The sequence below is a fragment of the Gymnoscopelus microlampas genome (assembly GCF_963454915.1).
Source record: "Gymnoscopelus microlampas genome assembly, chromosome: 20".
Classification (NCBI taxonomy): Eukaryota; Metazoa; Chordata; class Actinopteri; order Myctophiformes; family Myctophidae; genus Gymnoscopelus; species Gymnoscopelus microlampas.
Genome location: NC_139957.1, coordinates 36722874 through 36745057, shown reverse-complemented (window position 1 = coordinate 36745057; position 22184 = coordinate 36722874). Strand labels below are relative to the sequence as shown.

At 38.2% G+C, this 22184-nt stretch overlaps 3 protein-coding genes across 5 annotated transcripts; all 3 read right to left on the bottom strand.

Annotated features, from left to right (window-relative positions):
* Window positions 1–1098: 1098 nt before the first annotated feature.
* On the bottom strand, window positions 1099–5422 carry LOC311036825 (uncharacterized protein). Its single transcript, XM_084045823.1, has 4 exons — window positions 5282–5422; window positions 4431–4475; window positions 4088–4246; window positions 1099–2473 (listed from the first exon to the last, which is right to left on the bottom strand). The coding sequence occupies exons 1-4, from the start codon at window positions 5289–5291 to the stop codon at window positions 2376–2378; spliced, it is 312 nt and encodes a 103-aa protein (XP_083901949.1). The 5' UTR covers window positions 5292–5422; the 3' UTR covers window positions 1099–2375.
* Window positions 5423–6073: 651 nt separating this feature from the next.
* Window positions 6074–20552, bottom strand: LOC311036827 (uncharacterized protein). 3 transcript variants are annotated; one of them, XM_084045827.1, is made up of 5 exons: window positions 20473–20552; window positions 14677–14702; window positions 13327–13362; window positions 12985–13143; window positions 11657–11948 (listed from the first exon to the last, which is right to left on the bottom strand). In XM_084045827.1, the coding sequence occupies exons 2-5, from the start codon at window positions 14684–14686 to the stop codon at window positions 11863–11865; spliced, it is 291 nt and encodes a 96-aa protein (XP_083901953.1). In that variant the 5' UTR covers window positions 14687–14702; window positions 20473–20552; the 3' UTR covers window positions 11657–11862. The 3 variants fall into 3 exon arrangements, with proteins under 3 accessions (XP_083901951.1, XP_083901953.1, XP_083901952.1); XM_084045825.1 differs by lacking the exons at window positions 11657–11948; window positions 12985–13143; window positions 13327–13362; window positions 14677–14702; window positions 20473–20552 and adding exons at window positions 6074–6366; window positions 7340–7498; window positions 8116–8151; window positions 9164–9183; XM_084045826.1 differs by lacking the exon at window positions 20473–20552 and having other exon boundaries at window positions 11658–11948; window positions 14677–14791.
* LOC311036826 (uncharacterized protein) lies at window positions 17137–20551 on the bottom strand. The gene is made up of 4 exons (XM_084045824.1): window positions 20447–20551; window positions 18685–18729; window positions 18340–18498; window positions 17137–17252 (listed from the first exon to the last, which is right to left on the bottom strand). Exons 1-4 carry the CDS (start codon window positions 20454–20456, stop codon window positions 17155–17157), a joined length of 312 nt encoding a protein of 103 aa, XP_083901950.1. The 5' UTR covers window positions 20457–20551; the 3' UTR covers window positions 17137–17154.
* Window positions 20553–22184: the final 1632 nt, after the last annotated feature.

The window sequence follows — 22184 nt, the reverse complement described above, 5'->3', positions numbered from 1 at the left end:
GTTAACCACTTTCAATGTGCCGTCCCTATTTCGGGCATGTCATTATAGGCAAACATATTCAACAATCTCCAAATAATGTATAATTTCTTCTAAAAAATAGCCATACGACATACTCATTTACAAACCAGTGCTTAATTGATTTGTACCAGCCTATTGTGCCTAGCTACAATCTTGCAATTATTTGGCAACATAATAGTACGCTATACATAGTCAGAATATAACATACAGTAGTTGGATTTTAAAACGTGCTTGGCCCCCTCATAATTTCCTGCACATTAAGATATGTATATGCACAATCCTGCACATTTTCTGCTAATTGATAAGCTATTGTACCTATATTTATCCCCACTGTATATCATTTTTATAATATTGATTTTTCTCTTGCTTTAATATATGTTTGGAATGTTTAGATGGCAGAATAAGTCCCAACAACATTTCACTGCTTGTACTAGTTGGCGACAAAATTTAAAGCACTTCTGGTGTAATTTTCATGTCTACTCTAAGTTGTTTGATTCAACATTTTTATATTTCGTATTCTTTTGATCAGACACCCCATTCAAATAAGCCCATTCACCTTCAAATTCCAGGTTAACCACGTTACTCATTGAAATGACGCCTATAAAAAACAATGTGATTGTCAATGTACAAAATGATGTGTAATAATCAGTTTGTGCTACCAAGGATCATTTTTCTATAACGACAAGATTGCTCCATAAAAAGAGGTCCAGCCAAAACACGTCTGCCTAATGTAGCGTAAAAAAAAAGGTAACATTTCTTGAGCCACTATTCCTACTCTTTTGGGTACAAGATTAAGTATGTCTCACTAGAAGTGTTTGCAGATGAAGTAAGACAATTTTGTTCTGGGAGGAGAGTTGATATGGTAGATGAAATAGGTACACTAACGAATACACAGTGTGTGTGTGTGTGTGTGTGTGTGTGTGTGTGTGTGTGTGTGTGTGTGTGTGTGTGTGTGTGTGTGTGTGTGTGTGTGTGTGTATATATATATATATTATATATAAATTATACATACACACATGTGGGTGTGTACATTTGTAGATTTGTTGCATAGAATATACATAGTGATTACATGAACACTCCTCATCATGCAAGTTGACTTTTAATAATGAAAAGTAAACCAAATAGTAAATGGGCTAATCGATGAAATAACATTCAGATTCAAGATTTTTTTCATTGTTAATGGTAACTTACATCCCATATATTAACCCTTGCATTGTGTTGCCTGCATCCACTTTTGGTGTTTGCCAATTAACTCAGCCCAAAATACTCAAAAAATAATTATTGTTTCAAATATTTTTTATTGTGAAGCACGGGTTAGGATTATACATTTCTGACATATACATGGATTGCTTCCTTTTTTTCCTCAAAAACAAACACAAACTTAAGCAAAAAACAAAAGGACCCTCCTGCCTCCCTTCCCCCTCCCCAGAAATTCTGCCCCAAATTACGTGCAACATGGGTCATCCACAAGGATTAGCCTTTCAACCTCTAAGAAAGGAGATTAAAGGCTTCCAAATCTTTTCAAAATCTTTCAGTTTGTCTTTGAGTAGCCTATAAATCTGATTCTTTCTAAATGTAAAGATTCTGTCATCTCGTTGAGCCAGATTTCTTTTTTTCTCCCACCTCATAGCTGACTTGTTATGCATTCATATCCATGGAAACACTTTTAGAAATATTATGTTGGGTTAGGGTTAGGGTTTCATCTTTCAATATATCTAGTTTTCAATTATAAAAATGTTAATTCACTCATTACATTTTCTATAATGAAGACAATGATGTTATCTAGCTATGATAGACTAACATTAGAACACACTTCGAAAAAAAAGAAATTGTTTTAGTTTCTTAACTTTAATTTTTTTTAATATTATTAAAAAATAGTGACACTTGGTGTGTTAGGGTCATTTTTGACCTGTATACCGCATAGAGGGTAAAAAGTAATTTATTTTTCATAAACTCAAACTTTATTTTACTCCTGATAGCAAATGCTAATTGAGGCCAAGACTCTCTCACTCTCAAACATAAACATTGAATATTGACAATTTGGGGGGAATTGAGCCACACTTCTCTGCCGGGTCATTTCGGACCCTAACACCACAACTGTCACTTTTTTTTATAGAGACCATGATCAGAGTTAATTAAAATTATGATAAATAATTTTGTTGCGTTAAAATGGCTATTTCTGAGGATATCATGAAGCCTTGTTCGAATGAAGAAATGTAAAGGGTACTTTTTACCTATTTAAACTTGAAAACGGGTAAAAGATGACCCTAACACAATGGAAGGGTTAAGTATACAAGAGTACTATTCTTTAATATTCCTTTGTGGAGAGATCGTTGCTTCATAGGTTATGTTGCCTCTCAGATGAGGATTGCAGCGGCAGCGGCAGCCAACCCAGCCGCAGTTGCTCCAGCGCTGGCTACAGCTGCAGTGCCTGCCGCACCCAGACCAGCCATACCTTTAGAAACATGACATATGTTTGTTAGTATTCTCAACAGAGCTGAGATTCTGTTTTTAATTTAACACTAAAGGACTTCTACACAGACACAAAGTAAGAGCCACAAGATCATTTTACTGATAGTTAACTGATGCTATAACTGGATTAAAGGTTTTGGAGTTATGCCTGTTGTACATGCATGCATCCAAGTATCGTCTCATTCTGCATATCTACTTAAATCCTCTTAGTTGACTGGGGTCCCCCAGGGCTCTATAGTAGGACCACTAGTATTTCAATCTACACCAAATCTCTTTGATACTGTGCATCAAGGAGCTTTGATGTTCATTATAAACTGTAGAATCGTCACTCACTGTATATTGTACATGTAGAGTCAGTTGGCCGTTTTGTGGTGCCACAGATAGAAAACCTGTACATTTATCCCATAGATATTGTTTTAGGCTTATTTTAAGCCTGGAACCAAGCCACCCAGGGCCCTGGTGAATCATGACAATAAAACATTTGTTTCTGTGTCAAAACATATTTGAATATTTAATGATAAACTATATTTAATAAATACCCTTTTTTTTTATGTTTTCAAATATCTTTTGACATCAAATATCTTATGATCATGATTCACCAGGAGCCTGCTTGGTTCCAGGCTTAAAGGAGGAGTTCACCCAAAAAATGACTTATTTTCTATCAATTGCACACCCTATGAAGCCTTGAATCCATGGATTATTTTTTGTTTTTGTCGCATTCCTAAACTAATAATTTGATTCCCGTCTCCTACCGGCTAATGTATCCGGTAGGAGACACAAAGTAGATTATTTGTGTCTCCTACCGGAAATTCACACGGTCATCAAATTATTGTCTTAGGAATGTCACAAAAACTAAAATAAATCCATGAAATCAAGGCTTCATGGGGTGTGTAATTGATAGAAAATAAGTCATTTTTTGGGGTGAACTCCTCCTTTAAGATTTTTTGGAAATCTCTATCCACCTGTTTCCTAGGCTTTTCACTGTGTTCCACTTCCTGTCTTTTGATCCAATGAAATCCAATGAAACCGGTCAGATGACTAATGATATCCAATGAAATCCGACAGGAAGTGGAAAACACAAGCCTAGGAAACAGGTGGATAGGAAAATAAATCAATGGGTTTTCTATCTGTGGCACCACAAAATGGCCACCAGTGCTATGCCCTAATGACAGTAGTAGTGGGTAGAGAGGCCACAAAATGGCCACCAGTGCTATGCCCTAATGACAGTAGTAGTGGGTAGAGAGGCCGACAGGAAATCAGAAGGTCACTGGACTCTGTGTCCTGACTGAACTCTTTTCAAATATTTTTTATTGTGAAGCACAGGTAGGATTATATATTTCTGTTCATATACATGGATTGCTTCCTTTTTTTTTTCAAAAACAAAACAGACATATACACAAAATAGACAGGTAACATGAAAAGAATACTCCTGACTGAACTCTTGATGAATTTAGTAAAGTCTATGTATGGTATATATTGATATCTGCAATAGTTTTAATTAATAGAATGTTGGTATCCTTCCCTTTCATCTGTTTGCACTTTTTAGCCTGTTTTGTTGTAAGGTGGTAAAGGTTAAATTAAATATAAAAATAATCACCTGTTGACGTTAAAACTGCGATTGTAGACCCTGCAGCCACTCCTCCTCCACCTGCAATGGCAGTTGCTGACATCCAAGCCGCAGCGTAGGATCCAGCAGCTATTCCAACTGAAGTGAAACCTATGGCCCCCAGTGCAACAGGGGCCAAGAGCACGCCACCTTATAAATGAATAGAAAACAGAATTACATTTTGTTATGAGTTGTTGGGTAATAGTTACTGGAATAAGCCAACTACAACATGCATTGGGCTGTACATAAATTGAGGATTACATTATTCAATACATTTGATATTTTAAGACATGTCCATATCAAAATGTGATAAACCTCAAATTAAAAATCTTACCTGTTGCACCAGCTCCAACAGCTGCAACCGCTGCTGCTGCTGTTACTGGAAAGTAAGAGAAACACAAATACTTTATTCATCATATTCTCATACATGTATGTGCAGTGACCCCACCAGACTGAGCTAACAATGTCCAACAACACATTACAAGTTGAATACAAGTAAGGTAATAAAAGTAATGACAGGTAAAGTAGCATGCTGGTGAAGAAGGCTAGCTTTGTAGCGGGAAATAATCTGGACATCTGGAAGTGGTTCCCGGGGGAGGATGAGGAGAAAGGAAGCCATCCAGACAAACCCATCCCACCCACTGACTCTATGATGAACTATTGCAACATGCAGGAGAACTGTGAGTGACTATTTGTACACTGTCAGAGTTACAGACCCGTAAGGGTCCATTTGGTTCCAATTACTATCAATCCTTTAGCTGGGGGACCCCCTGAAACCTCTTCAAGGACCCCTGCCCTCCATTTTGACCCCTGCCCTCCACTGGTGTAGAGAATGACCATAGACTACAATGTAATACATTTTAGAATTGCACCTTCTCTGGGTTACTGAGGTAAGGAGTAAAGTGGTAAAAGTTTAAGAAATTTAGGATATATAGCCAAAACACATACATACAGAATATAGAATATACAGAATATAAATACAGGATGAATAAAGATAATGCAGAAAATGCAGCAGAAGGATGACCAAGTGCAAATAGTAGTAGAACTAAATATTATGTGGTGGACTAATCCTGAGCTAGACATATAGCCTACAAAAATAAGAATGGTCTATAATATCAAAATTATGTTTAAAAGAGCCATTTAGATCTAAATAAAGTCAGGTATATTTGCAGCCTTTGTACTCACGCAGCCCCATGTTGATTCTTGGTAGCCTTGCGTGGCCACACAATAAATTCTCTTTTGTATTGGCAAATTCGTCTGGTCCCAGGTTAGATTCTAGGTCTCAATAGAAAATAACAACGAGCACTCTCAGTCTGTATAATTATGATGCAGTTTGTGGGTGCACGGCTCACAAAGATTCGCAGTAAATAAAGCAATAGCCAGCACTCCAAAGTCCTTCTGGTACTTTTAATTCATATGCAGCACGGACAAGAGCATTCTAGGTCTGACTGAGCAGCTGATGGTTAGCTGGGGTTTTTATAGCAGCAACAGCATGATGTCAGCATCATTTCATGGGAAACGAAACTTTGAACATCTGAACACAAGAGGGCACTGGAAGAGCTATTTTAACATTAACCTCAGACTCCAGACTAGGGACAGAAACTGTGTGTTTATCAATCATTCTATTAATAATCAAAAATAAATACAAAACTTTCCAAGATCATTGTCCTGATTACCTTTTTTTCCTGAGGATGTTTACTTTAGCTATACTGCCCTATAGAGCCCAATGTGCCATTGATATTGGGTGGGTGCTTTAAAATAATGAATGCAAATATGTAATACAAAAAAGAAAAGTGCTTCAATGCACTTTACCTAGTAAGTAGAAAACTACAATGAGGAATTTTCGCTACAACTGCAAATTCTGCATTCCTTTCCTGTTTAACTTGGTAGGTAAATGATGTACATGCATGCTGTTAAAAATGTGCTCGAACACCAAAGGGCCACACCATAATAATAAGACAAAGTCAGGTCAAAGGTACAGTGAACTTTTATTTTATAGTCAAAAATCACACATCAAGTGTCTTTATTGCTTGGCAAACAAAACACTGCCTGAGCAGCTCAAGACAAGAGTAAGACCATGTTGCTTCTCAGAAGAGGATTGCAGCGGCCACCCCAGCCGCAGTTGCTCCAGTGAAACCAAATAGTAAATGAGCGTTGCTTCATAGGTTATGTTGCCGCTCAGATGAGGATTGCAGCGGCAGTCAACCCAGCCACAGTTGCTCCAGTGCCGCCTGCAGCTGCAGTGCCTGCCACACCCAGACCACCCATACCTTTAGAAACATGACATATGTTAGTATTCTCAACAGATGAGCAGAGTATCAATCCTGGTTGAGATTCTGTTTTTAATTTAACTCTAAAGAACTTCTACACAGACACAAAGTAAGAGCCACAAGATCATTTTATTGATTGTTAACTGATGCTATAACTGGATAAAAGGTTTTGCAGTTATGCCTGTTGTACATGCATGCATCCAATTATTGTCTCATTCTGCATATCTACTTAAATCCTATTAGTTGACTGGGATCCCCCAGGGCTCTCTACTAGGACCACTAGTATTTCAATTACACCAAATCTCTTTGCTGAAAATTGCCTATCTACATATGTTGGATACCGCACATCAAGGAGCTTTGATGTTCATTACAAACTGTAGAATTGTCAGTCATCACTGTATATTGCACATGTAGAGTCCTTAAAAGAGACCTTTTCTTTCCTCATGTTAGCTTAATCATTCTTGGTAGGAACTAGTTAATGGAGCATCGTGGTAGTTCAGGCAGGAACGGAAGTCAAACCTGTTCCACACTCATTCACCCTCCAATCACATACACCCATGATCTTCATGGTTCCATTACATGCTCTATTTAAGCAGATCATCACTCACTATTGATTGTTCTGTGTCAAAACATATTTGAATATTTAATTATATTATATACTATATTTAATAAATACCCTTTTATGCGGTTTTTAAATATTCTTTTACATCAAATGTTTCATGGTCATGATTCACCAGGAGCCTGGATGGCTTGGTTCCATGCTTAAAATAATTTGTATAAATATTTTCGGAAATCTCTATGTGAAAAATGAATGGGTTTTCTAGCTGTGGCACCACAAAATTGCTGCCAATGCTATGCGCTAATGGCAGTAACTGAGAGGGTAGAGAGGACGACCGGAAATCAGAAGGTCACTGGACTCTGATTTGTTGTAAGGTGGTAAAGGTTCAATAAAAAAGATTAAAATAATAATCACCTAATGACGTTAAAACTGAGACTAGAGACCCTGTAGCCACTCCTCCTCCACTTGCAATGGCAGTTGCTGACATCATAGACGCAGCGTAGGATCCAGCTGCTATTCCAACTGAAGTGAAACCTATGGCCCCCAGTGCAAGTGGCGCCAAGGCCACGCCACCTTATAAATGATTAGAAAACAGGATTACATTTTGTTAGGTAGTTAGGAGTTGTTGGGTAATAGTTACCAGTGGTGGAAGAAGTACCCGGACATTTTACTTAAGTAAAAGTAGCAATGCCACAATACTAAAAATACTCTGTTACAAGTAAAAGGCCTGTATTCAAAATGTTACTTGAGTAAAAGTACAATCAAAATATAGTTAAAGTACCAAAAGTAAAAGTACTAAATTGTTTGAAAATAGCAGATCTACAAGCTCACAACACGTTGCGATGCGACACGTTGTGAGCTTGTAGATCGACTATTTTCAAATAGCCTATAGGTATAAAATAATAATTGTTGTGGAGTAAAAGTACAATATTTGCCTCTGAGATGTAGTGGAGTAGAAGTAAAAGTATTGGAAGTACTCCAGTAAAGTAAAAAAGACCTCAAAATTGTACTTAAGTACAGTACTTAATTTGAGTAAATGTACTTAACTACTGTACACCACTGATAGTTACTGGAATAAGCCAACTACAACATGCATTGGGCTTTACATAAATTGAGGATTATTCAATAAATTTGATATTTTAAGACATGTCCATATCAAAATGTGATAAACCTAAAGTTAAAAATCTTACCAGCTGCACCAGCTGCGACAGCTATTCCTGTTGTTACTGTAAAGTAAGAGAAACAAAAAATACTTTATTCATTATGCTCATACATGTATGTGCAGTGACCCCACCAGACTGAGCTAACAATGTCCAACACATTACAAGTTAAATACAAGTAAGGTAATAAAAGTAATGACAAGTAAAGTAGCAAGCTGGTGAAGAAGGCTAGCTTTGTATTGGGAAGTAATCTGGAAGTGGTTGCAGGGGGAGGATGAGGAGAAAACTGGAAGCCATTCAGACTAGTCTCACATCACCAGACAACTATTCCACAATCTCTGAATGCCGGAAACATTTGTAAATTGTGGGAGGCAACAGTCTGGGAACGCGAGACTACATCCAGACAAACCCCTCCCACCCACTGACTCTACGATGAACTATAGCAACATGCAGGAGAACTGTGAGTGACTATTTGTACACTGTCAGAGTTACAGACCCGTAAGGGTCCATTTGGTTCCTATCAATCCTTTAGCTGGGGGACCCCCTTAAACCCCTTCAAGGACCCCTGCCCTCCACTTTGAGAACCACTGGCGTAGAGAATGACCATAGACTAGCCTGGTAAACCCCTCCCTCCGGATTTCTCATTTCCATTTGATATCAGGAGTGAAATCAAATGCAAATTAGATTTCCGGAAGGGGGATGGTTTACCAGGCTAACCATAGACTACAATGTAATACATTTTAGAATTGAACCTTCTCTGGGTTACTGGGGTAAGGCGTAAAGTGGTAAAAGTTTAAGAAATTTAGGATATAGCCTATAACTATATTCTACAGCCAAAACACATACATACAGAATATAGAATATACAGAATATAAATACAGGATGAATAAAGATAATGCAGAAAATGCAGCAGAAGGATGACCAAGTGCAAATAGTAGTAGAACTAAATATTATGTGGTGGACTAATCCTGAGTTAGACATATAACCTACAAAATTAAGAATGGTCTATAATATCAAAATGTTAAAAGAGCCATTAGATCTAAATAAAGTCAGGTATATTTGCAGCCTTTGTACTCACGCAGTCCCATGTTGATTCTAGGTCTGACTCTGAGCAGTTGATTGAGCTGGGTTTTTATAGCAGCAACAGCATGATGTCAGAATCCTTTCATGGGAAACGAAAACGAAACTTTGAACACAAGAGGGCACTGGAAGAGCTTTTAACATTAAACTCACTAACCCTTTTTAAAGATAAGAAACTTTCCAAGATGATTGTCCTGATTACCTTTTTATTCTGAGGATGTTTACTTTAGCTATACTACACTACTTCAGAGGGTAAATTCGGCATTCCTTTCCTGATTAACTTGGTGCCATACTGTAGGTAAATGATGTACATGCATGCGTCACTCTCCACGCTGAAGCCTCTTGAAGCAGTCTACCACAGTGCTCTATGATTTATTACTGCCGATGGTTATCACACCCATCATTGTATTTTATATGAAAAAGTGGGTTGGCCATCTCTCGCAGTTCATAGAGAGCAACATTGTTTTTTATTTATTTATAAGGCCTTGAGTGGTAAGCTTCCTTTGTACCTATCCACGCTTTTAGAACCAAAGGTTACTGGACATTCAACACGTTCACATTAGATATACCAGTCCAAGTACTGTAAGAACAGTGAACAAGGAAAGACTGCTTTCATTTATTATGCTCCACACTGACACAAATGGAGCAAACATCAGGCAAACTTCAGGACTCTCTGAAACTGGTTTGATTGGTCTCAATAGAGACATTTAGGGTGCTTCACTACATAGTGACTGCACCTGTTTCTTTTTTTTTATAACTTTGTTTTTATTGAGGATACATCAAAACAGTTACATTTATCACTTTATCAAATAAAACAAAACAAAACAAATCATAAAACAGACATTTACATGTACTTAGACAAACAAAAAACAAAAATAAAAATAAAAAACATATTTACATATTACATATTTAGACCTTTGTGGGGGTGCACATTAACCTCATTTTCTTACATCATCACATCCCTTCTCTTAGGATTATATATATTATCCATTTTTCCCATTGTTTTTCATAGAGATCTTCCCTTATTTTCAGTTTTAATGTTAATTTTTCCATGTCCTGAATATTGTCCACTATATTTCTCCACTGTTTATAGTCCGGTGTGTCAGTCTTGAGCCAGTTCCTGGTGATAGCCTTTTTCCCAGCCGCTAGGAGGATTTTGACTAGATAACAGTCTCCTGGATGTACAGTTCCCTCCATATAACCCAAATACATTACAAGACAAGAATGGGGAATTTCATAGCCTAAAACCTCACATATTGTTGAGTGCAGAGTTTCCCAAAAAGGCTGGATTTTCGTACAGCTCCAGAAGACGTGTGTATGATTGGAGTCAATGTTTCCGCAGTTTCTCCAGCATGGCTGTTGATTCTTAATTTGTTTACTTTTAATCTGGGGTGTGATGAAATACCGAATTTGATTCTTCCATATGAATTCCCTCCATCCCTTTGACTGCGTTGTTGTCTGGTGCATTTCCCACATATCATACCACGTCTTCTCTGGAATCTCCTCACCCAGACTGCACCTGTTTCATGTAACACTATATTTATTTGCATCTGTGATGTAATGTGGTTTCAAAGTTATTGTTTTTCATTATATGTGTCTACAAGCAATACCTGGGTTTAGTGTTAACCACTTTCAACGTGCCGTCCCTATTTTGGGCATGTCATTATAGGCAAACATATTCAACAATCTCTTCTAAAAAATAGCCATACAACAACATACTAATTTATAAAGCAGTGCTTAATTGATTTGTATCAGCCTATTGTGCCTAGCTACAATCTTGCAATTATTTGGTAACATAATAGGCTATACATAGTCAGAATGTAACATACAGATTTTAAAACGTGCTTGGCCCCCTCATAATTTCCTGCACATTGAGATATGTGTATGCACATTTCTGCACATTTTCTGCTAATTGATAAGCTATTGGATCTATATTTATCCTCACTGTATATATTTTTTATAATGTTGATATTTCTCTTGCTTTAATATATGTTTGGAATGTTTAGCACAATCGATGGCAGAATAAGTCCCAACATGTCCCTGCTAGTAGTTGGCGACAAAATTTAAAGCACTTCTGGTGTCATTTTCATGTCTACTCTACGTTGTTTGATTCACTTTTGAACATTTTTATATTTCGTATTCTTGACATAATGAGGTCTGTATGATTGCTCCATAAAAAGCAAAACACGTCTGCCTAATGTAGCGTAATAAAAATGATTATATTTCTTGGAGCCACTATTCCCACTCTTTTGGGTACAAGATTAAGTATGTCTCACTAGAAGCGTTTGCAGATGAAGTAAGACAATTTTGCTCTTGGAGAGTTGATACAGTAGATGAGATAGGTACAACGAATATACAATGTGTATACTGTATATATTTACGTGAACAATAAACACATATATATATTTTATTTATAAATTATATATACGTTATATAACACACACACACACACACACACACACACACTTGTGTGTGCATAGTGATTACATGAACACTCCTCATCATGCAAGTTGACTTTTAATACTGAAAACCAAATGGTACATTTGCTAATCGATGAAATAACTTTCAGATTCAAGATTCGAGATTGTTTTTATTGTTAATGTTAACTTACATCCCATATATTAAGTATAAAAGTACAATTCTTTAATGTTCCTTTGTGGAGAGATCGTTGCTTGGTTCATAGGTTCATGTTGCCTCTCAGAAGATGAGCGCAATCAACCCAGCCACAGTTCCTCCAGCGCTGGCTGCAGCTGCAGTGGCTGCTGTACCCACACCAGCCATACCTTTAAAAACATGACATTTATTTGTTAGTATTCTCAACAGATGAGAATATCAATCTTGGTTGAGATTCTGTTTATAATTTAACATTAAAGGACTTTTATACGGACACAAAGTAAGAGCCACAAGACCATTTTATTGACTGTTAACTGATGCTATAACTGGATCAAAGGTTTTGCAGTTGTACATGCATGAATCCGATTATCGTCTCATTCTGCATATCTACTTAAATCCTATTAGTTGACTGGGGTCCCCCAGGGCTCTATACTAGGACCACAATCCTATTAGTTGACTGGGGTCCCCCAGGGCTCTATACTAGGACCACTAGTATTTCAATCTACACCAAATCTCTTTGCCGAAAATAGTTGTAAATCTACAAATGTTGGATACTGCACATAAAAGAGCTTTTATGTTCATCACAAACTGTAGAATCGTCAGTAATCACTGTATATTGTACATGTAGAGTCAGTTGGCTTTTTCTTTCCTCATGTTAGCTTAATCATTCTTGGTAGGAACTAGTTAATGGAGCATCATGCTAGTTCAGGCAGGAGCGGAAGTCAAACCTGTCCCACACTCATTCACCCTCCAATCACATACACCCATGATCTTCATGGTTCCATTACATGCTCTATTTAAGCAGATCATCACTCACTATTGGGCATAGCAGTAGAGCCATTTTGTGGTGCCACAGATAGAAACCCCAGGAGTCTTTTCCCATTTTTATGTGGAAAATTAATTGGTTTTCTATCTGTGGCACCACAAAATGGCCACCAATGCTGTGCCCAAATGGCAGTAGCTGAGAGGGTAGAGAGGCCGACTGTAAATCAGAAGGTCACTGGTCTCCTGACTGAACTCTTGATGAATTTAAACTTATATTCTAACTTAATATTATAAGTCTATGTACGGTATATATTGATAACTGCCATCATTTTAATCAATATTATGTTGGTATCCTTCCCTTTCATCCGTTTGCACTTTTTAGCCTGATTTGTTGTAAGGTGGTAAAGGTTAGAAACAATATAAATACATTATAATAATCACCTGCTGACTGTAAAACTGCAACTGTAGTCCCTGCAGCCACTGCTCCTCCATTTGCAACTGCAGCTGCTGACATCATAGACGCAGCGTAGGATCCAGCAGCTATTCCAACTGTACCGAAACCTATGGCCCCCAGTGCAACAGGCACCAAGAGCGCACCACCTTAAAATTAATAGAAGAGAATTACATTTTGTTATGAGTTGTTGGGTAATAGTTATTGGAATAAGCCAACTACAACATGCCTTTGGCTATACAGAAATTGAGGATTACATTATTCAGTAAATTTGATATTTTAAGATATGTCCATATCAAAGTGTGATAAACCTCAAATTAAACATGTTTTACCAGTTGCACCAGCTGCGACAGCGATTGCTGCTGTTACTGGAAAGTAAGAGAAACAAAAATACTATATTCATCATATTCTCATACATGTATGTGCAGTGACCCCACCAGACTGAGCTGACAATGTCCAACACATTACAAGTTAAATACACATAAGGTCATAAAAGTAATGACAAGTAAAGTAGCAGGCTGGTGAAGATGGCTAATTTTGTTGTGGGAAGTAATCTGGACAATCTGGAAGTGGTTCCCGGGGGAGGATGAGGAGAAAGCTGGAAGCCATCCAGACAAACCCATCCCACCCACTGACTCTACGATGAACTATACTATAGCAACATGCAGGAGAACTGTGAGTGACTATTTGTACACTGTCAGAGTTACAGACCTTACAGACCCGTAAGGGTCCATTTGGTTTTTATTACTATCAATCCTTTAGCTATATCTATGATTGTGTCTTAATTGATGACATCATCGCAGCGTGCGGTCAAGGCCAAGGTTGCCTGGGTACTTAACAAGGTCTGTAATCAGCGTCAGGTGTTGCCAGTGGCAAACAGCTTTTGACTGTGTTTGATAGAGCTGGTTGTATGTGTGTGTGTGTGTGTGTGTGTGTGTGTGTGTGTGTGTGTGTGTGTGTGTGTGTGTGTGTGTGTGTGTGTGTGTGTGTGTGTATATATATATATATATATATATATATATATATATATAGGCTTAAAGTGCTTGACACGACAAAGCTACAGATAATAAAACATTGTTTATGAATTCCATGGACGTTTGGAACTTCAGTATTTGCACACATCAGAACTTCCTCGGCAACCAGTGTAGTGCCAGAAGGACCCCCTGAAACCCCTTCAAGGACCCCTGCCCTCCACTTTGAGAACCACTGGCGTAGAGAATGACCATAGACTAGCCTGGTAAACCCCTCCCTCCGAATTTTTCATTTCCATTTGATATCAGGAGTGAAATCAAATGCAAATTATATTTCCATAAGGGGGATGGTTTACCAGGCTAACCATAGACTACAATGTAATACATTTTAGAATTGCACCTTCTCTGGGTTACTGAGGTAAGGCGTAAAAGTTTAAGAAATTTAGGATATAGCCTATAACTATATGCTACAGCCAAAACACATACATACAGAATATAGAATATACATAATATAAATACAGGATGAATAAAGATAATGCAGAAAATGCAGCAGAAAGATGACCAAGTGCAGTAGAACTAAATATTATGTGGTGGACTAATCCTGAGCTAGACATATAGCCTACAAAAATAATAATGGTCTATCTATAATATATCAAAATGTTAAAAGAGATTAGATCTAAATAATAATATATTTGCAGCCTTTGTACTCACGCATCCCCATGTTGATTCTTGGTAGCCTTGCGTGATCGGACAATAATAAAATTGCAGCTTCGTCTGGTCTGACCCCAGATTATATTGTAGGTGTGTAGCTGATGCGAGATAGTGCGCAGCTGATAGAGCTGGGTTTTTATCATAGGTTTTTATAGCATCAGCAGCATGACGTCAGCATCATTTCATGGGAAACGAAAACGAAACTCTGAAACGAAAACAAAGCTTTGAACATCTGAACACAAGAGGGCGCTGGAAGAGCTCTTCATCCAGACTCCAGACTAGGGACAGAAACTGTGTAAAAAAGAAGAAACTTTCCAAGATGATTGTCCTGATTACCTTTTTATTCTGAGGATGTTTACTTTAGCTATACTACCCTACCTCTGAATAAAAGGCTGTGTCTATGAAATGTGAGCAAGTTATCACAAATATCCACTTTGAAAATACATGACACCAGCCAAGATACTCCGACACCTTCAGGTCACCCTATAGAGCCCAATGTACCATTTATACTGGGTGCTTTAAAATAATGAATGAACTATGCAATACAAAAAAGAAAAGTGCTTCAATGCACTTTACCTAGTAAGTAGAATACTAAAATGAGTGAACTTTCACTACAACTGCAAATTCTGCTTTCCTTTCCTGTTTAACTTACATAGAGGTATAATATAACCTTACCATAGAGGTAAATGATGTAAACAATACAGTAGGCCTACCTTCAGTTTACACTAGAGGGAGCCAAAGACCGACATATTAAAGTGAACAACGTTTGAGCTGAGTTTCTTGTAGTTGATACCATAGGGTTGATATGGTTCTGAAGAATGTCTAATTGATCCTATTTCTTGTAGGGAATCGAGCATTCTTTAATGACTAGTAGTGGCAGTGATATTTCAAGCTATGTTGAATAGCTCCTGCAGTCCAAGGCATTATGTTTTAATCCTATTTGATCCTATTCAAACAAGTCCTAGTCTTCTACCGAGTAACATTATGCTCTTACTGGAGCAGGATACAGGGTTACTTCATGTTTTCCCTGAGCCTCTACATTCACGGATTATGACGGATAGGTATCTCATATGTACCTCCCTGGGATAAATAAAAAGGAGCCTTGCCTCAGCAAACCCACCTATTTATTTTGCCAAGTAGCTATATTTCCAACACTAACATGGAATTTGACTTGGTAAAGGTTGGTGCATTGTAATAAACAGAAAGAAAAACAAACTGGAGTAAACAAGACAGACAGACAATTTCCAAAGTAATTTAGCCATATTGACATAAAATGAACATGAACCTTTATTGAGTCTGTAGGGAAATTCAGGTGTCATAGCAGCAGTAAGAATGGAACACGGCATAGGTAGGCCTAAAGGTAAAAGTAACGATGAAAGAATAAAGGTGCAATTAAAATAGACTTATAATTGATTGATGTACTTTATTTAGTAAGACATGAGAACAGTACATAACAGTACATGGAAGTACAAATTCACAATACAAGGTCTACTAAACTGGATAGCTCATTAAGCACTTAGCTTGTTTAAGATGAGATCCCCATGCACACAAATCATGATGTAATTGGAGTTTGACACTGTGCACTGGGTCTGCCTGAGTTAACATTATGTGCAGTATATTGTATCCATAAGTATAAATGTACCAGTAGTGAATGTGTGTGAATATACTGTACATCTATCGCCAATGGATATAATCATGTACAGACAATCAGCAGTGAAGAGGCTGATATACGCATGTACAGTGTTAGTCAGCCTTCAGCAGTGGATAATATACAGTAGCCTATGTAGTCTCTGAATATGAGTGAGTATAAGTGAGTCTCACAACAGTTATGCTTAACAGGCACCTGTCATGGTTCTGTGGTGCACGTCCCAGTAGTTTATGTGTAAGTGTGCCAGAGTCAGGAGTCAGTAATCCCAGATAACAGAACAGAACATATTGATGTCAGGCTTGGTTTTGAAGCCTCATGGCTACTGCCACAACGGACTGATCAAGTCGTTCTGTGTTGTACTGTACACAATGAGTCTGTGGCTGAATGTGCTCTTCACCCCTGCTGTAGCACATCATAGAGGGAATGGAGGGGTTCTCTCAGATAGCGTCCAGCTTCCTTCAATCTTATTCCCCTCTGCAACCAATGTGCCATTGATATTGGGTGCGTGCTTTAAAATAATGAATGCAAATATGTAATACAAAAAAGAAAAGTGCTTCAATGCACTTTACCTACAGTAGTAAGTAGAATACTAAAATGAGGATTTTTTGCTACAACTGCAAATTCTGCATTCCTTTCCTGTTTAACTTAGTGCCATAGGTAAATGATGTACATGCATGCTGTTATACGGCCCTTAAAAATTTGCTCGTACACCAAAGGGCCACACCATAATAATAAGACAAAGTCAGGTCAAAAGTACAGTGAACTTTTATTTTATAGTCAAAAATCACACATCAAGTTTATTGCTTGGCAAACAAAGGTTATGTTGCCTCTCAGATGAGGATTGCAGCGGCAGCGGCAGCCAACCCAGCCGCAGTTGCTCCAGCGCTGGCTGCAGCTGCAGTGCCTGCCGCACCCAGACCAGCCATACCTTTAGAAACATGACATATGTTGGTTAGTATTCTCAACAGAGCTGAGATTCTGTTTTTAATTTAACTCTAAAGAACTTCTACGCGGACACAAAGTAAGAGCCACAAGATCATTTTACTGATAGTTAACTGATGCTAACTAGATTAAAGGTTTTGGAGTTATGCCTGTTGTACATGCATGCATCCAAGTATCATCTCATTCTGCATATCTACTTAAATCCTATTAGTTGACTGGGGTCCCCCAGGGCTCTATACTAGGACCACTAGTATTTCAATCTACACCAAATCTCTTTGCCGAAAATTGCCAATCTACATATGTTGGATACTGTGCATCAAGGAGCTTTGATGTTCATTATAAACTGTAGAATCGTCACTCACTGTATATTGTACATGTAGTCAGTTGGCCATTTTGTGGTGCCACAGATAGAAAACCTGTAAATTTATCCCATAGATATTGTCTTAGGCTTATTTTAAGCCTGGAACCAAGCCACCCAGGCTCCTGGTGAATCATGACAATAAAACATTTGTTTCTGTGTCAAAACATATTTGAATATTTAATTATATATACACTATATTTAATAAATACCCTTTTTTTAATGTTTTCAAATATTTTTTGGTCATGATTCACCAGGAGCCTGGATGGCTTGGTTCCAGGCTTAAGATTTTTTGGAAATCTCTATAGGAAAATAAATCAATGGGTTTTCTATCTGTGGCACCACATTTCTATCTGTGGCACCACAAAATGGCCACCAGTGCCATGCCCTAGTAGTGGTTAGAGAGGCCGACTGGAAATCAGAAGGTCACTGGACTCTGTCCTGACTGAACCCTTTTCAAATCTTTTTTATTGTGAAGCACAGGATAGGATTATATATTTCTGTTCATATACATGGATTGCTTCCTTTTTCCCCCAAAAAAACAAACAGAAATATACACAAAATAGACAGGTAACATGAAAAGAATACTCCTGACTGAACTCTTGATGTCTGCAATAGTTTTAATTAATAGTATGTTGGTATCCTTCCCTTTCATCTGTTTGAACTTTTTTGCCTGTTATGTTGTAAGGTGGTAATTAAATATAAAAATAATCACCTGTTGACGTTAAAACTGCGATTGTAGACCCTGCAGCAACTCCTCCTCCACTTGCAATGGCAGTTGCTGACATCCAAGCCGCAGCGTAGGATCCAGCAGCTATTCCAACTGAACCGAAACCTATGGCCCCCAGTGCAATAGGGGCCAAGAGCACACCACCTTATAAATAAATAGAAAACAGAATTACATTTGTTGTTATGAGTTGTTGGGTAATAGTTACTGGAATAAGCAAACTACAACATGCATTGGGCTTTACATAAATTGAGGATTACATTATTCCATACATTTGATATTTTAAGTTATGACCATATCAAAATGTGATAAACCTCAAATTAAAAATTGTACCTGTTGCACCAGCTCCAACAGCTGCAACCGCTGCTGCTGCTGTGACTGGAAAGTAAGAGAAACAAAAATACTTTATTCATTATGCTCATATGTGTATGCGCAGTGAGTGACCCAACCAGACTGAGCTAACTATGTCCAACACATTACAAGTTAAATACAAGTAAGGTAATAAAAGTAATGACAGGTAAAGTAGCAGGCTGGTGAAGAAGGCTAGCTTTGTAGCGGGAAATAATCTGGAAGTGGTTGTGGGGGAGGATGAGGAGAAAGCTGGAAGCCATCCAGTCCAGACAAACCCATCCCACCCACTGACTCTAAGATGAACTATAGCAACATGCAGGAGAACTGTGAGTGACTATTTGTACACTGTCAGAGTTACAGACCCGTAAGGGTCCATTTGGTTCCTATTACTATCAATCCTTGAGCTGGCCAGCTATCTATGATTGTGTCTTAATTGATGACATCACCGCAGGGTGCGGTCAAGGTTGCCTATAGGTACTTAACAACGTCTGTAATCAGAGTCAGGTGTTGCCAGTGGCAGAGACACAGCTTTTGACTGTGTTTGATAGAGCTGGTGGTCTGTATTCTCTGTGTTTATTTATATATATTGATTTATTGTAGGCTTTAAGTGATTGGCACGACAAAGCTACAGATAATAAAACATTGTTTAAAAATTCCATGGACGTTTGGACCTTCAGTATTTGAAGCACACGTCAGAACTTCCTCGGCAACCATTGTAGTGCCAGAAGGACCCCCTGAAACCCCTTCAAGGACCCCTGCCCTCCACTTTGTGAACCACTGGCGTAGAAAATGACCATAGCCTGGTAAACCCCTCCCTCCGGATTTATCATTTCCATTTGATATCAGGAGTGAAATCAAATGCAAATTATATTTCCATAAGGGGGATGGTTTACCAGGATAACCATAGACTACAATGTAATGCATTTTAGAATTGCACCTTCTCTGGGTTACTGAGGTAAGGCGTAAAGTGGTAAAAGTTTAAGAAATTTAGGATATCCTACAACTACATGTACAGCCAAAACACATACATACAGAATATAAATACAGGATGAATAAAGATCATGCAGAAAATGCAACAGAAGGATGACCAAGTGCAAATAGTAGAACTAAATATTGTGTGGTGGACTAATCCTGAGCTAGACATATCTATCTATATATACATTTCTAAACCCAAAACCCCCCAAAAAAACCTGCCACTGTGTGGGACTAAACACAAAAACAACATATCAATGTCACTAACAAGACACGCCACAACGTGCAGAATTACTACGCGCAGTCTGTAGGCCACTTCATACTGCTCAGCACACATCTGCCCCCTCGCAGCATAATTAATTGCGGCCAACACAAACTCACAACATTACAGTCGGCCATGTTGTTCCTTAGCGTCATCGCCGACCACCGCCCAACGAGACCCAAGTGAGGTCAGACAACACACTCCATATTTGGGCATAGCTCCATTGGGAACATCTCCTATTATGGCTTTATATAACCGCCCAACGAGACCCAAGTGAGGTCAGACAACACACTCCATATTTGGGCATATCTCCATTGGGAACATCTCCTATTATGGCTTTATATATTATAGAGACCAACAAAGCACCGCGCAGCGGCTAGGGGGGAGGGGCGCGCAGCGCCCCGACCCTCTAGTAACCTACAAAAATAAGAATGGTCTATCTATAATATCAAAATGATGTTAAAAGAGATTAGATCTAAATAATAATATATTTGCAGCCTTTGTACTCACGTATCCCCATGTTGATTCTTGGTAACCTTGCGTGGTCAGGCAATAATAAAATTGCAATTTTCTTTTATACTGGCAGCGTCGTCTGGTCTGACCCCAAGTTGGATTTTAGGTGTGCAGCTGATGAGTGATAGTGCGCAGCTGATGGAGCTGGCTTTTTATAGCATCAACAGCATGACGTCATGTCAGCATCATTTCATGGGAAACGAAAACGAAACTCTGAAACGAAAACAAAGCTTTGAACATCTGAACACAAGAGGGCGCTGGAAGAGCTCTTTTAAAATCTAGACGCCAGACAAACGGTGTAAAAAAGAAGAAACTTTCCAAGATGATTGTCCTGATTACCTTTTTATTCTGAGGATGTTTACTTTAGCTATACTACCCTACCTCTCAATAAAAGGCTGTGTCTATGAAATGTGAGCAAGTTATCACAAATATCCACTTTGAAAATACATGACACCAGCCAAGATACACCGACACCTTCAGGTCACCCTATAGAGCCCAATGTACCATTTATACTGGGTGCTTTAAAATAATGAATGAACTATGCAATACAAAAAAGAAAAGTGCTTCAATGCACTTTACCTAGTAAGTAGAATACTAAAATGAGTGAATTTTCACTACAACTGCAAATTCTGCATTCCTTTCCTGTTTAACTTACATAGAGGTATAATATAACGGTGCCATAGGTAAATGATGTAAACAATACAGTAGGCCTACCTTCAGTTTACACTAGAGGGAGCCAAAGACCGACATATTAAAGTGAACAACGTTTGAGCTGAGTTTCTTGTAGTTGATACCATAGGGTTGGTTCTGAAGAATGCCTAATTGATCCTATTTCTTGTAGGGAATCGAGCATTCTTTAATGACTAGTAGTGGGAGTTAGTGATATTTCAAGCTATGTTGAATACTCCTGCAGTCCAAGGCATTATGTTTTAATCCTATTTGATCCTATTCAGACAAGTCCTAGTCTTCTACCAAGCAACATTATGCTCTTACTGGAGCATAATGTGGTTACTTCATGTTTTCCCTGAGTCTCTACATTCACGGATAGGTAGCCTATCTCATATGTACCTCCCTGGGATAAATAAAAAGGAGCCTTGCCTCAGCAAACCCACCTATGTATTTCGCCAAGTAGCTATATTTCCACTCACATGGAATTTGACCATGGAGTAAACCAGACAGACAGACAGACAGACAGACAGACAGACAGACAGACAGACAGACAGACAGACAGACAGACAGACAATTTCCAAAGTAATTTAGCCATATTGACATAAAATGAACATGAACCTTTATTGAGTCTGTAGGGAAATTCAGGTGTCATAGCAGCAGTAAGAATGGAACACGGCATAGGTAGGCCTAATGGTAAAAGTAAAGATGAAAGAATAAAGGTGCAATTAAAATAGACTTATAATTGATTGATTGATTGATGTACTTTATTTAGTAAGACATGAGAACAGTACATGACAGTACATAACAGTACATGGAAGTACAAATTCACAATACAAGGTCTACTAAACTGGATAGCTCATTAAGCACTTAGCTTGTTTAAGATGAGATCCCCATGCACACAAATCATGATGTAATTGGAGTGTGACACTGTGCACTGGGTCTGCCTGAGTTAACATTATGTGCAGTATATTGTATCCATAAGTATAAATGTACCAGTGAATGTGTGTGAATATACTGTACATCTATCGCCAATGGATATATGAATGGATATAATCATGTACAGACA

What these genes read in the sequence shown, in the direction of transcription:
- LOC311036826 (XM_084045824.1), bottom strand. An exon ending in TGTTGGAGCTGGTGCAACAG is followed by an intron (nt 18,499 to 18,684) that starts GTACAATTTTTA and finishes TTTATTTATAAG; the next exon opens with GTGGTGTGCTCTTGGCCCCT. An exon ending in CGCAGTTTTAACGTCAACAG is followed by an intron (nt 17,253 to 18,339) that starts GTGATTATTTTT and finishes ATGTTTCTAAAG; the next exon opens with GTATGGCTGGTCTGGGTGCG.
- LOC311036825 (XM_084045823.1), bottom strand. An exon ending in TGTTGGAGCTGGTGCAACAG is followed by an intron (nt 4,247 to 4,430) that starts GTAAGATTTTTA and finishes TTCATTTATAAG; the next exon opens with GTGGCGTGCTCTTGGCCCCT. An exon ending in CGCAGTTTTAACGTCAACAG is followed by an intron (nt 2,474 to 4,087) that starts GTGATTATTTTT and finishes ATGTTTCTAAAG; the next exon opens with GTATGGCTGGTCTGGGTGCG.
- LOC311036827 (XM_084045825.1), bottom strand. An exon ending in TGTCGCAGCTGGTGCAGCTG is followed by an intron (nt 7,499 to 8,115) that starts GTAAGATTTTTA and finishes ATCATTTATAAG; the next exon opens with GTGGCGTGGCCTTGGCGCCA. An exon ending in CTCAGTTTTAACGTCATTAG is followed by an intron (nt 6,367 to 7,339) that starts GTGATTATTATT and finishes ATGTTTCTAAAG; the next exon opens with GTATGGGTGGTCTGGGTGTG.